The sequence below is a fragment of the Perca flavescens genome, chromosome 9, assembly GCF_004354835.1.
Source record: "Perca flavescens isolate YP-PL-M2 chromosome 9, PFLA_1.0, whole genome shotgun sequence".
Lineage (NCBI taxonomy): Eukaryota > Metazoa > Chordata > Actinopteri > Perciformes > Percidae > Perca > Perca flavescens.
In genome coordinates, this window is record NC_041339.1 from 19,850,789 (window position 1) to 19,866,683 (window position 15,895).

The window sequence follows — 15,895 nt, forward strand, 5'->3', positions numbered from 1 at the left end:
GATTCTGTGCCCTTTCAGAGAAGGACCTGCTGATTCTCCCAGCGGCTGGTAACACTTGAGGCCAGTGTCATGCCAGCTGTACCAACCAGAGGCAGCTGTGGCTTACTGCTGCAGCAGAACATTCTGTGTGTGTGTGTGTGTGTGTGTGTGTGTGTGTGTGTGTGTGTGTGTGTGTGTGTGTGTGTGTGTGTGTGTGTGTGTGTGTGTGTGTGTGTGTGTGTGTGTGTGTGTGTGTGGGCTCCTTTACCTCGATTAGTGGCCGCCTCAATGGGAGCTGGCAGCTGGATGCAGTAGTCCACCCGCTGAGTGTAACGAACCCGACGTGTCTGGCAGCACTGAACTCGCTCCTCCACCAGGAAGCGGAAGACATCGCTTGGATTCTCCGAGCCTGCACTGTTCCTCTGTTGGACAACGTATAGGGAGGATGAGAGGGTGAGTTTTAATATCAACCACAAATTCAGGCAATGAGATTAGGCACGTTTCAGTTTGATAACAGACATATAGACTTTTTTAAAGTATTGAATAAAGACCAGTGATGTGGTCCAACACTGATAAAATGGAGGTTCCTCCCAGACTGCAGTCGATACAGTGTTTTCTTTGCACATTTCATTTTTCACTCAAGATTTTTTTCATCATTTAATTCTTGACTTGACTTATATTAGCCAAATGAAATCCCAATGGCAGTGAAGCTGTCCCATCTGTCCCTCACATTGTTTGGTTTGTTGCGCTAATGCACCGATAATCTCATATAAACTTCATTAGCCTGGAGGGTTTTAGTTTCTTGTAGTCTACAAATACGTTTTAGAGAAAAAAAATATTTGTTTGTATTTTAGCAGTTCCAAGACAAAAACAAGGATTTTTATTTAAAGTGCCCATATTATGAAAAAAAACACTTCTTCTGGGATTTGGGGTGTTCTTTTGTGACTCTGGTGCTTACACACACATACAAACTTAGAAAAAAAAACATCCATGCTGTTTTGAGTGAGATACGGTTTCTGAATGTGTCCTGCCTTCAGTCTCCGGGTGAACTGTTCAAAATCGGCATGGCTTGTGATGTCACAAGCCGAAACGAGCTGGCTAACCACAACTGTTAGCTCGTAGCATTAGCATGCTAACGCTAATGCTAACGCTAGCATGCTACCTCGTTCTCAATAGCAAAGCACTGCTACAACACACAAAAGTTCACTATAATCTACAAAATAACTACTTACATGTGTGCCCTCGTTTAGAAGAAGTCTCCCAGCTAATCCTGCCTTGTAAATGACCGAGTTGGAGAAACCGCATGTGACGTTATTTTTTATGTTCTATCACGCTATTACGTTCTATAACATCTTCAAATATGTTTACTGATTGAAGAATAAAAACACTATATACAGTATTTTAGAACATTTGGTATTTAGGATAGCTCTGAATGACTCAGACTCCACAGTGGACAGGGGTAGCATGTTTTCAACAACATACCTTGCAATCATTGTGTTCAGCTCGGCCTTGGTCACCTGTTGCCGACCCGAAAAATCGAGCGCTGTTTGTTTTAACAGAGCGGCTCCGTCTCCTTCGCTGGAGCTCCTGCTAGCTGCGTTGCTTGGGGTTATGGTTAGCAGCAAGAACAAATGTCGCTTTAGCATGTGTTGATGTGAGGGGCTTCATTTAGCGTGCAGGTTACATAAACATTCTTGTCTTTAATTTCAATGAGGGAGAAGTAGTGCCGGTACTTCCAGTTCGAGAACGCTACCTTTGAATTTCCCTGGCTCGTCGTCATTGTTGCGGTCTTGTGTTTAGTGGTAGTCAGAGCGTGCAGTGAGACAGCGTGAGCAGGGCATCCGCCCACCCAGCAATCATCATCGCATTTGCACCTCGCGCTTCCTTCAACCAAATTGTAGTAAAGCGGCACTTTACATTCTCAGTAACGATAACGGTGTTGCAACGATGGGAAAAGTAATTAATTAGATTACTCCGTTACTGAAAAAATAACGCCGTTAGTAACGCCATTATACTTAAACGCCGTTACTCCCAACACTGGATAGTACAGAAGAAGAAGAAGAAGAAGAAAAGAGGTCTCACTCTGTAGCTAAAACAGAGACCAGGTGAAAAGAGGATCTGCAGCAGTAAGAGAGAGCTGTGCAGTACAACAAAAATATGGTGTTTTTTGAAAATTAAACCAGGTAAACCTATTCTGGTACAACCTTAAAATACAATTATGAACCTGAAAATGAGCATAATATGGGCGCTTTAAAATACTGTATGTCTGCTTAACAGCTCTGCGGAAGCTTCACATGTACCATGAATATGGAAAGCTTCTGTGATAAATCTATTCTTTGCTGTGGTCTATTACAGTCTCCTGGCATGACATCAACACAACTAGTGTTTGACCCACATCTCTTAATACAGTCATTTATAATGTAGATGCAACTCTTTAATATAGGAACCGCCTCAACTAACCGTACGTGTTGCACCTTTTTAAAATCACGGGCACATTAATTCTGATTACTGAGCAGCTCTGTGTGTCCTCACTGCTTATGAACTGCAGGGGTCATTGGAGTTTACACTGTGTTTATTTGAAGGCCGTGATAAAAGATGGCATCACGACTTAACACACCAGGTTGCATTGCAGACTTTCTGCAACCCAGTCCTTCTATTCTAAGAGGCTACAGAAATACTCCTTATAATTTTACTCAGGCCAAGAATGCAAGCTGACATAGACAGAGGAAAATGTTGCTGATGATGGTGGCTGTAGTCATGTTATTTATGTCTGGATAACTAAATCTGTGTTGAGTTTACAGACAGCTGTAGAGGCAAGCAAGTAGACTAAAGCGGGGGGAGGGAGGAAGTAACAGCCTTTTTTGAACAAACCAAGTTTTAAACCAAGAACTAGAAGCTTTGTGCAAATAATGGGGCAAATGGGTGGTATGCTCCTGATCTTCACAACATGACGTGGAGGAAGTGTCGGGGTCCAAGTCAGAGCATGTATCATGGCTGAGGCAGAATAGGAAGCATTATCTGTCCTCCCTGTGTACCAGATAGCACTGAGCTAAATATATCCAGGTCGAGAAAGACACGTCAAAGAACCCTATGTATACGTACCAACCGAAGAGACAGTGTGCGGTGTTTACTCAAAAACAGACCCTCTCCTCTCAATCAACTGTCTGGCCATGTGTGTCAGGGGTCAGATGTACTGTAACCCAGCCATTTTGTAAACATGTTATGATTTCACAGTGGAGAAAATTCAAGTTTAATGGGGCAGTCAGTTTTGTTACACTTTGTAGGGTTAACAGGAATTATAGACCAAGAAGAAATCTAATTCCAAATTCCAAAGCTTGACATATCTATCTAATTACAATTATGCTGATATCCATAACATGAGTCACAGTAAATGTTCCCTTCAAAGTTATAATCACATTTTAAGAATAAACTACAGCAAGTGTATACATTAAAATAAAAACAGATGGCAACTGAGTCATCGCCACAACAACTGAGCAAACTCCATCTGCTGATGAAGACCATAAAATGGGGTTAAAAGCTCCACAAAAAAGCTAGCAAGTGTACCTTGTGTTAAGATAATTTGGACAAACTATACAGTAAGAGTCCTTATTATACTATTATTTTAAGATACCTTGTCACGGGAAGTTTTGAGCTGGTGGAATGCTTGTTACTAACCTAGCTCTGGGGAGCATGTTTCCTTGGAGTAGGGTGGCCCCTAAATCATGGTTGCAGCCTGTCGCTGTGGTCCTGCTGCGCGCCCTGCTATTCCCTGTTACAACTGCTATGCTCTGCAGTGCCCTGCTACGTCCTGCTGTGTCCTACTACACCCTGCTACGCCCTGCAGTGCTCTGCTACGTACTGCTGCCTCCTACTACACCCTGCTACGCCCTGCAGTGCTCTGCTACGTCCTGTGACGCCCTGCTATACCCTGCTACATCCTGTGACATCCTGCAGTGCCCTGCTATGCCATGAACTACTACAACTACTATTTCTAGTCACTGATCCATTATCTTTATTGTGACTATTATTGCCACGGTTAATCACACCCCCAACCAGGAGCATCAGACACCGCCTACCAAGAGCCTGGGTCTGTCCTAGGTTTCTTCCTGAGAGGGAGTTTTTCCTCACCACTGTTGCTAGACCTACTATATCTGTTAAATTATAAAATTGAATTGAAAAAAATGTAATTGAATTGGAAAGGCATGAAGGGTCAGAAGGTCACCAAAATCATAAGGAGACATCCTCTGAGGACCATTAACATCCAAATACTGCAGTGAACAATTGACATCAATTTATCAACTACAAAAAACTAAGAATAAAAAAATCTTTTAATAAACAGCTTGAAAAATACTTGTGTGGTTTGTGTTTACAGAATTGATTGATAATTTATATTGTATTGTTTTATCAACTAAACAGCATCTAATAACTCAACAGGTGCTATTTAGGTATGAAAGTTAGTCTCATGATGTCACAAACATACTAATCTCCACATTTTGAATATTTTGACGTGCACAGAGGTTTAGCTTCACTCACCTCCACCACATTTAGGATGTGCAGAAAGAACTCGTGGGCATCTTGTTGTCTGTTAGAAGAGAACTCTGGGTGTCCCCTGCTGACCAGGGCCTTCAACATCCGGGGAGAGACGCCTTTCTGCTGGTGCTGGAATGACAACATTTGGGCATCACACACACACTGACTGTGCATAACCACTCACCAGTCTCAGAGGGAAGTATAATACACAACAGCAGACCGGTGGTGAATATTACAGCACACTGAAAGCAACATTGCGTGGCCTGCCAGTACCAGGCTCTGTACCAGAGAATAACCAGTGAGTCCAATATAAAGAACTGTGTCACATATATGCCTTAATATTTCAGTAGTCTATATCCACAACGTTCCACTTCCTGGATTACTAAGGTATGGGCGGATATAAACTCTGGTCGATTTATGAGGACTATGGTTAACTGCTCCTCAGATCTCTGCAGGGTAAATCCAGACAGCTAGCTAGACTATCTGTCGAATCAGATTTTTCTGTTGCAAGACTAAAACAACTTTTGAACGTACACATGTTCCACCAAAATAAGTTCCTTCTCGAGGCTATTTTGCACAGGCACAGTCATTGTGTCAGGGGCTATTGAGACTATTGTGATTGGTTTAAAGAAATGCCAATAAACAGAATATCCCGGAATGCCATATGGACTTGCCAGAACCTCTTCCGCAGCGCTGTGGAGGAAGGTCTGGCTATGTGAGACTATATCTTCAGTAAAGAAACTTGCTTTTATACCCTGTAAACAGTTTTGAATCTCTAAAGTATCATATTGAAATACCATAATACCAATTTGACTGCGTGATCCAACAACACAGAGAGTGCTATTGGCTGTAACTCAAGGTTTAGTATGTAGAAAATGTACAGCATCAACAATGAACAATTGACATCACAGCCTCGCAATTAAATGGGCTTTACCTTTACGGGCCTGCTAAGCAGAAAATAGAATAGATTAAATAATAAACTTGTGTCTGGCTTATCTGTCTGCTGGTGTGAAACACTCAATGTTCAAAGTCGGAAGTATCCATAAGCCTTCAAATGCCACCAAGCAACACAAGCAACTAGTCCTCCTCCACTCTCGTGGCCTGAAAGGCAACACTCAATGCTCTCAACAACTCAAAATACTCACAGCACTAAAGCAATCTTAATGCCAGTTGTAACGGTCTTGATACTAGCAGCCCATGAATTAAAAGCAGTTTTTGTAGTAACATGGTATGCCAATGTTAAAGAAAAAGTTACACTTTTTTGGGAGATAACCGTTACGCTTATTCATTTTCTGTTGGACAGTTACCCATACCCATACATTTTTTGCCAGTAAAAAGACTTAAAAAGCCATTTTAATAAGAATATGTAATTGCAATGGGTAATAAGTACAGACTGACCACAGCCATCCAAGTCAAGCCCCTTTTCAGCTGTCAATATGTATTCAAACCTGCCCCCACCATCACATGTGAAGGAAGTGCAGGATCACAGCTCTGCCCTATCAATTACTGTGGCTGGTAAAGCTTACAAGAAGCCCGGGTCTTACAAAGTGCTGGGCCTCATTATGCTTTAATGGCTTTCCTCTCCTAGTTTCCCAGCAGCTGTGTACTATGTAGTTCAAAAGGCAATGATTTCATATCATGTGCATTTAAATTAGCAAAGCAAAACACAGGAAGTATATAGCCAAATAAATCAATTAAACTGTTCAGAGATTGCAGGAAGCACAAGAGAATTATATACCACAGCTGTGACTAAATTAAGCAGCAATGTGGGAAATTAAAAGCAAAACATGGTATGAGAAGTGTGCCTAGAGCTGTGTTCATAAACAATTTGGGTTGCACATTTGGGACCGCAGACAACAGCTATTTTCGGACTAAAGGAAAAAGGTCTAAGCACAAGAAATGTCTTCCTTTTGTTTCGATCAACATTTTTCCAGCTGTTACAATTACAAAAAAAGCTCAGGTTTAACACATATACTGCATTATAAAAAGTTGTTTCAGGTTTACATTGGGGAAACAAATCAAATCAAACTGACAAGCTGAAACTCTGTCTTGACAACCTTAACAGTTTAAACATTTAAAAAGAATCACTTTGCTACCACTTAATATTAACATGCTTCTGTCTGTTATGGACCCAGTGTGGGAGCTGGACATACCCAGTTTAATACCTTGTATTCTTCTTTCATCACCTGTTCAATGACCTCAGATTTCATGGGTGGTTTGGAGTACTGGCCTGAGAGCAGTCCATGTCCCAGTTTAGCCCTGTCGGACAAAAACAAAATGCATTAACATTATAACATACAGTCAGTTCTATAGTTTAGTTTAGTTTAGTTAGGCTGATTTCTTGGATGAAACACTCTGAGGGAACACGTGTCTTCATTCATCAGAGACTAACATTTCAAAACCTTCAAACAACACACACCTGGGACCGGTTTCACCAGGCAGCTAACATGTTAACCTGAGTCTCATGGTGGCTCAGTGGTTAGCACTTCTGCCTCACAGCAAGAAGGTTCTGGGTTCGAACGCGGGTAGTCCCAGGCCTTTCTGCGTGGAGTTTGCATGTTCTCCCCGTGCTTGCTTGGGTCCGGTTTCTTCCCACCATAAAGACATGAATGCAACTAGGACTACAACTGAAAATTAGCCGACTGGCTAACACTGGATGTAGATTAATCTGCGTTGTCCTAATCAAAATAAATACATCTTAACAAAGCTGGCTCCAGTTCAAATTCAGCCATGGTAACAAATCTTTTAGGCAATATATCACTTTTCTATTCTCTGTCTTTTCCTAGTAAAAGTGAAGGCTTACCATTGGTTTTACATCAATGCAGTGGGGTAAGTATACGTCTTGCAGTTTCCCCTTTCATATGTATTTAGAAAAAAATTTCCAAATCTCTTTCTGTACTTTGTTATTTATTATGCACATTAAAGTGATGGTTCGGAGTAATTTCTAGGGAGGACTAGGGTCCTTTGCACAATGATCTCGAGCCAAACAACCCCCAGAAGCTGTTTTTAGCTGGGTCTAACATTGGACGAGTTAGCATTATCAGCTGAATAGCTTAGTGCAGGCGCTAATGGATCCACGTTTGTATCTCGTAAATAACCCCACTAATAATGCCCGAAATGATACATCTACACTAGTACAAATAGGTTATGCACTCATAAAACGATGGATTGGAAAGTACACCAGAAGTTTATGTAAATAACACTTGCCTGTTAGCTTCTGCTCTCTGCTGCTACTGCTAGTGCTACCGGGCAGTAAGAATGCTTAGGAACGTCTACGAATTACAACACCGAAAAAACAAAAATATTTATTAATTTAATGATTAAATAAGGTAATGTCTCCAAACTTACCTCAATTATAACTAGTCTCCTGTTAGTTATACTACAGCACTTATTTAAAAATAAATAAACTTCTGGTGTACTTACAAACTTTCCAATCCATCGTTTTATGAGTGCATAACCTATTTGTACTACTGTAGAAGTTTGGTATCATTTGTGGGGTCATTTACGAGATACAAACATGGATCCATTAGCGCCTGCACTAAGCTATTCAGCCAATAACGCTAAGGGACTGTTCGTTATTTATTTCAGGGGCCACTGGAGGAGTTTTGGGACCTTTAGTCAAAATAGACATGACCCTCCCCTCGCCAGTAATAATTTTTCTACCCTCCAAAAACAATATGGAAAAAAGGCATGACCCTCCCCCAACAATTTATTGATACCTTCTGCACCAGTTTGCGCTTATCAAAGATATACAGATTACCTTTGTTTTTTTTACAGCAATGACATACGTGACTAAACCATTGCATTCTCATCTGACGCATCCCAGTCCTCTGTTATGGTGCGGTGGCCATTTCAGTAGATTTACTCACTAACATTGTTGTGGAAACACAATAAGCATGGAAACTAAATGCACACTTCCTGCATTACTGCATTACTTCAAATACTAAGTTACTCCTCTAGTAAACTAGTATTCACATGAAATAAAACAATAAAACATTGAGACCATTCAGCAAGGCACTCTGGGAAACATTCAACACACAAACTGGTTGCTATGGACTCGTCACTAGGCTTTCTCCACTTCGCCATTTAAACAAAGTGGAATAAATGTAAGTCCAAATCTACACAAAACCCTAAAATCAATTAGTAAGCTGACATTAAATGTGGCATTTAAACCTTTATTGCAACCTTGGCACGGTAAGATGTCCAGACTAGCAACATTCATTTTCGTTTTTTGTATCCTGCTGCTCCCATAGTGAGCCAGGAAATATTTTTTTTACTAAAGCAGTATTTGAAATCAGATGTATTACCTACCACCATTTAGTTGTTTTGTGTTATTTAGCTAAGATATTTATAAAATATCTGGTCATGCCAGATGTTTTATTATTCCACTAATTTTTTAAACAAAGAAATTACCCGTTTCAGCCACCAGGGGGGCAGTGCACCCTGTGCCCCACAGCAAACTCATGGGTCAGACTCATCTGGTAGTGAAGAAGGGTAGAGACTAAGAGCAACATGGAAAAATATGCACCAAACAAGCCACTTTGAAATTTAGTTGTTTCTATGAATACAAAAGTTGGGTAAACCCCCCCCTCTGGACTAAAATGTTTGGATGACCCTCCCCTCAACAAAGAATAAAAAGACATGACCCTCCCCTATTTTCCTCCGGTGGTCCATTCCATAAATACCGAACAGTCCCTAACTCTCCCAATGTTAGGGACTTGTTTGGCTCAAGGTCATGGTGCAAAAGGACCCTAGGGTGAAATTACTCCGAACCATCACTTTAAGTACAGAATACAGGGTACCATATTAATTCAATTCGAATAAGCATACCTCTCCATGAAGATTTAATTACCGCTCTGCCTTTATTGATTTTAAGAGAGGGTCATATTAAATCAATACGGGCCCAACGCACTAGGAGACAGATTTTCTTTCTAAATAACTTGATTCCTGCTGACAGGCTATCAAATACAAACAGAGACAGGTATAAACATGTTTATCTGGCAAAGGGCCTCAGAATATGAAACGTTTGTTGTTTAACATATCGGGTATCTATCGGCTGCCTGGCTATGACTATTTACTTTTCATCATGACCACGGCACCCTACTGACCTCTTGCAACACACCGGCTTACATGACAAGTATTTAGCTGAACACATATGGGAAAAAAGCCTTTCACCCAACAAAATATCTATTATTTATTAGCTTAATGAAGATTTAGTCTTGTCCCTCTCATAAAACTGCAGAGGCAATATTTAGTTATTTCAAGCATTTTGTTAACTAATTTGAAGTTAGTCGCGGACAACAAAACCTCAGCCTTTTTTTAACCACAGAGACAGCAGCAGTTGGCAAACACCTTCACTTGTTTTGTGTACTGTAACACTGCATTATGTAACACTGGAGTCACTTACATTTGTGTGGCGAAGTCCTGGCTGGGGTCAAGGGGTGAATAGTCAAATATTCTCTGAAGATTACCAACATACCTAAAGATCACAACACATGGAGATGGAGCACACGGGACGTTACACAGACACAAGACCATTGGAAACAGACAGAAGTGGCACAAAGAAGACACTAACACCTTCTACTGGTGGCCATATTAGTAATTTAAATACCCCAAGTTGTTTCAAATAGAAATATTACTCTGCATCATCAAAATAAGTCATAATTACCAGTTTGGCCTATTGAACCTCTTGTTAAGTGTCTCATGTTGCTAAGAAACTCATATACAAATGCTGGTTCCAAGATCTCTTTAGTACCTGACAAATCAACCTAATATTTGCAATATTTAATTTAAGTCCTTCTCTGTGCTGCATTTACAGTACATTTTGTCTACCTGCCATTGCTACAAAGACAGGGGAAACAAAAATAAATAGTTCCTTTTGATAACAAAATTCTGTTTACACTCAAAGTAACTTAGACTCCCTAAACATGGCCTTTTTGTGCTCTGATATAATTGCTGTGATATATATGAATAATGTAAACAGAAATAAAAAATAATGGGGGGGAAATAAGTCTACAGTACATGCAAAATAATATAGACAATAACATATTATATGTGAAGTCTCATCACAGTGTACTCACATCCTCTGAAAGTCTGGGATGCTGAAGAGGACCTGTAGCACTGTGCCGAGGTAGCAGCTGTTCCCCAGGTTTTTGATGCCTGTGTAACCAGAACCAAACACCGCTTTAAGCTTCATGCCCGACTCCTGGATCACCTCCCATTCACTGACCCGCAGCCGGGAGTTATTGTCTGTGTGGTGACCATTCTCTGTCTGCAGGGAGAGAGCTCTGTGTAAAACCTTCACTGTGGAAGCCTCACGTTTTGGTGTTGGTTTGGTTTGTTGGTTCACAGCTCAACTTACTCTTTTCTGCATCTGTAGCATGTCTATTCCAAAGTGTGACAAGTGTTCTGATATGTGGGGGTCCAACACAGCTTCCTCCTCCTCAAATGAGTAGACATCTGAAACCAAAGCATCGATTAAATGACTATGATAGGCCCAATTTTTAATCTGACTCTAGAAAAAGCTTAAACCTACATTGTGTAATTTTTTTGAGTTGATTCTTAGCAAAAAAAACTTTGTTCTTTCACAAATATGTGCTCATTCATGTGTAATTACTTCCACCAACTAAACAAAATATTCTCGAAAGCGTAGAATCTGCCATTTAGAATCATTCAGAATACATAGGAGCGGGTCGCTCAAATGGCGGCAGCCATGTTGTGCCTCCATCTTTAAAATACATTAGCCAAAGAGGGACATCCTTTCGCGCTTTTACACTCAGTGGCACCGTGACGAATGCCAGCCGGTAGATTACTCACGACTGCCGGCAGCTTTGAAAGCCTGTTGAAGATGGAGGATCACACCTATTCTCAAGGACATGTGACGGAGTCAGCAAGGAAGCAAAAAAGAGAATTAAAAACGACAGCGCGACAGGCAAAGCAACAAGACCAAAGTTAATATTGGAGTGGCTAGAACAGTTGCGTATAAACAATGGAGATACTGAGAGCTAATTTCGGGTTTGGCCACCGTAGGAGTTAAACGCGCTTGGAATGGGAGGGGCTAGAAAGTAATATTCAGTTGGTTTTCATATACAATTTCACTGCTAGATGGGAGAAATTCTTACACAATGCAGCTTTAACATGTTCATTTTTAAATTACAGATTCAAGTGTCAATAAACATAACTGAAAATGATGAGCTACCATAACAGATACAAGGTTTTACTGCAGGGCTGTTTTAGATTGTACAGGTGTACATCGTAACCTGGTAAATCAGTGTATATAATTTTCAAGTCATACTATTTAAATACAGTGGTATACAATACGAGTTACCGTTTGTGCGTTTTCTGGTGTGACACTTTTCCAAAAGTTTATTTGCATTAGTAAAACTCAAACAATTTAAAAAGGACAATGACTAACTGACAAACACCATGTAATAACTCGGATTCTGCAGTCTAGATAATGATGTCACGTGTCTCAGACCTGCTCCGTCAGGGGTGATGGTGTCCAGTTTGACAGCCAGGGGGTATTTGGTCTCTTTGTAGTGCTCCAGAGCATGGCCGTTGCCTCCGCTCCCATCAAAGAACCACTTCCCACAGAGCACTGCTCCATCTGTCAGGTTCAGCCACAGGTTTTCTCTCATCTCACACTTTTGACACTTCCAGCCACTGATAGTAAAGAAACAGAGACTCCTGTTACTGTTGTGTGTTTTTTTTCAATCCTGCAGTCATGCAGAGTCACTGAATGACCACTGTGGGGCGGCTGTGGCTCACTGGTAGAGCGGTCGCCTGCCAATTGGAAGGTTGGTGGTTCGATCCCTGATCCCATGTCAAAGTGTCCTTGGGCAAGACACTGAACCCCGAGTTGCCCCCGATGCTGTGCATCGGAGTGTAAATGTGAGTGAATGTTTATCTGATGAGCAGGTGGCACCTTGTACAGTGTATGTGTGTGAATGGTTCCTGTACTATGTAAAAGCACTTTGAGTAGTCGTTAAGACTAGAAAAGTGCTATATAAAAACAGTCCATTTACATTTTGCTCACAAGCAGGTGAAGAAGTGATCAGATTTACACTTTGACTGTTAACAGATTGGATAAACAAGGCAAACAGCAAGAGACAGAGTAATGCAGTCATGTGAATGGCTACACAAAATGCAATCATCTACCCAGGAATGCAAGGCCCAAGGTATAAATGATACAGTGGAGTATCAGTGTGGCTTGGTGCCTTTCCTACCTGGGTGGGATCCTGACCCCATTATCCAGCTGTCTGAGGCTCCTGGCATGTCTGGACACCTGGATCTCCTCTTCCCAGGATTCAAGCTCCTGCTTCTTGTAAGCTGATGGTGCATTGAGCACTGCGTCACAGGCGATGGTCACCTGAATGTCACAGGAAACAGCAGAGACAAAATGAAGTCCTGGAAGTGGGTGTGATTCATGTCACGTTGAAAATACATCAACCTTCTTCTTAAAAAGAAAACTTAAGGGATTAAGAACCTCTCACTCTCCTTAACAGTCCATTTGTCAGATATACAATTACCTTACCTAATTAAGATAACCTTACTGTAAGTAATCAATAACAGTAAATAGAAAGGACAAATAGTGGATTTGCAAGATCTATGAAAGACATAGTAAGACAGAGCGGCACTCTTTTGCTACGGTAGTGCAGAAACAAACCATGCAAAACGAGAAGGGTAAGGGTAGTTAAACAATTATGCTCAACATCACAATTGTTTCATTAAATGATACATGCATAAAATAATTTGAAAAATTTTAATCCCATGACATGCCAACACCAAGCCTCATTCGCTCATACTGCTCTAAAAAATAAAACAAAAAGGAAAACAGGAATAAAATGTCTTCTCCTTGCAAGAAATTAAACACAAAGCCAAAATATAAGTACAGTATGTATGTCCAGTGGTTCCCCAGACTCTTTTCTTGGCCAATGAAACAGCCTTTACACTAAAAGCTTCCACCAAAACCCAGCCAAATGAAAACTTTTAAACAGCTACTAGAGGTTAGGTGAAGCACAGGGGAAACTCGAGCTTCCACAGAATATATTATATTCTTGAGAATTCTTGCAAAGTTTAAAATGTGTGACCATGAAACTCTTACTTAAACCTTAACAAATTCTGGCTTTGCAGCTCTTCAACCGGTCTGTTCAGTGACAGGGGAACCACTGATTGCACCCTCCCCATCGACATGCATGGAAACACACCAGAGCACGTGCAGCACCGACTCACTGACCAGAGCAGGCAACTCCTCAATATTTGGTAAGGGGATCTCGAAGTGGTCTGGAAAAATGACAAGCTTGACCTCGTCTTCATATTCATAGTCCTCTCCGTTAAAATCACGGTTTAGCTCTAAATCTACAGGGGAGGAAGTAAACATTGACATACTTTGTTATTTTATGTTCTCTTCTTTTCTGCCTTCGAGTGTGAGGCCTGTTCTTTTTTTATGTCCTTCCTTTGTTACTTCAGTCAATAACATAATAGTCTGATGATGCAGTGAGTACAAACAGATGAATCATTGAACAATGACAGGATGACTTCCAACGATGATGACTCTTTTGCTCAACAACAATTCATGTAGAGCTACATTTAGACATTTATAACACACTCTTATCAACAGCAATTTATAGAGTTACTTAGGCATAGGATGGCTTAAATCTCTGACATTTGTCTGTGCAGCTATGGCACCCTCATTATTATTGATTATATAATGAGACTACTTAAAATGTGGGCTGCACTACCATTATTATTATTTTCCTTATTGATTAATCTGCTTGGTATTTTCTCGACTAATCGTCTATACCACGTCAGAAAATATGACCATCACACTAAAGCTTTCCGACTAAAGGCCCCGACACACCAACCCGATTATCGGCCGTTGGACAGTCTGGCGAGGTCAGTGACTCGAGTCTGTTCTGTGTGTTCCGTGCCGTCGTCGTCATTTGGGCCGATTTGACATGTTGAATAGGAAGGCAGGCAGTCGGACTCAATGGCCAATCTGATTGGTGGAGTGCTAACCCGGAAATGACGAGCGGGATGAGCGTGACTAATGGCTCTCAAAATCTGACGAAAATCTTTTAAACTGACCTTTGTCGATCTGAAATGAAGCGCATTTCGGTGAACTGTCTTCATAAAATACGAGCTCGTATTCTGAACGAGCCGCCATTATGCTCGGTTGTAAAATCCGGGAGAAGCCAGACCCACGTGACGCGTTCATCCAATCAGCTGCCGGTTTTCATGTTTTGGGCGACAATACAAATTAGCGCCGCCTGCTGTTATGGAAAAGTATTATGTCTCGCGCACGCGCAGAATGTACGCTCAAGTCGGCGTCGCTTCGGTGTGTTCCGAGGCACTTTTCTGACCAACTCAGGGAGGCAGTCAGTCCAGCTGGCCTTTTCTGCCGAAGGTCGGCCGTCGGGTTGGTGTGTCAGAGCCTTAACAGTCCAAAGCCTAAAGACATTTAATTACAATGGAGCAAATGAACCCCACTTATTTTAATAATTGATTAATTGTTTTTGCCAGCTAGTTTTCTGCTAAATGTTTTTTGGGGGGCTGTTTGTCATACAAAATAAGGCATGTAAAGACATCATCCTGGGTTATATGAAGACATTTTCTGTCAATCAGCTTATTGATTACCTAACTAATCATTTTGTTTCAAACTTTTTGAACCAAAATCTAGAGAGAGCCTGTTCTCTTTAAATCACTCTCCGTACAGAGTTTTCCGTTCTCCACTCCAGCCTAAAGTCGTGTAATGACTCATGAGAAACAGGATCATAGTTTATCCCTGACATTGTTATTTTGCCCACTGGCTTCACGTCTGACGGTACCCGCCAAATGAGATCACTGGACTGGTATGGAGATGACGGCAGATACATACATGCCCGTTGTCACATCAAAGACCCAAAATGGATGGCAGCAAGAATTGTCTCTTAAAGAGAGTCTGACAAAATTTCTATCAGTGAGACCGAGTCAGACGTTGCTAGAGGGTTGAACTAAACATGCACAGCAATCATCAAAAGGCAACGGATAACAAAGTGTATGACGATTATAATACAGAAACATCAATTACATTGAGGGTGAGTGGAAGGGGGGGGGAGTGAGAGACACCTGGTCCTCTCCGAGCAGTGTCATAGCTGCTGTGGAAGTGTGTCAAGGAGGTTGACAGGTGGTGGCAGCTGAGAGGCCAACAACCAACACCCCCTCCCCACACTGAGGAGGAAGAGGGGAGTAGAGCAGGCTTTGATTTAGAACAGTTACCAACCACATATACAAATATATGGGCTATATTTGGAGTACAGGAGGTGCAGAAGACGGAGAATGGTGGAGAACGGAGGAGAAGGAGGAGGAGTCTGATCATGGAAACATCTGACGCTTTGGGTAAAGGGCA

The 15,895-nt window shown here is 41.3% G+C and overlaps 1 protein-coding gene across 2 annotated transcripts in view; it reads right to left on the reverse strand.

Annotated features, from left to right (window-relative positions):
• usp13 (ubiquitin specific peptidase 13) overlaps positions 1-15,895 on the reverse strand; it is a 40,657-nt gene that overhangs the window by 18,925 nt on the left and 5,837 nt on the right. The window contains exons 4-12 of one of the 2 annotated variants that reach the window (XM_028586744.1): positions 13,745-13,866; positions 12,735-12,877; positions 11,987-12,171; positions 10,871-10,968; positions 10,590-10,780; positions 9,917-9,988; positions 6,675-6,768; positions 4,513-4,638; positions 248-401 (exon numbers count right to left, since the gene is read on the reverse strand). In XM_028586744.1, the coding sequence (XP_028442545.1) occupies positions 248-401; positions 4,513-4,638; positions 6,675-6,768; positions 9,917-9,988; positions 10,590-10,780; positions 10,871-10,968; positions 11,987-12,171; positions 12,735-12,877; positions 13,745-13,866 (1,185 nt within the window). Of the gene's footprint in view, positions 1-247; positions 402-4,512; positions 4,639-6,662; positions 6,769-9,916; positions 9,989-10,589; positions 10,781-10,870; positions 10,969-11,986; positions 12,172-12,734; positions 12,878-13,744; positions 13,867-15,895 lie in introns of both variants that reach the window. The other variant, XM_028586743.1, reaches the window with a different exon arrangement.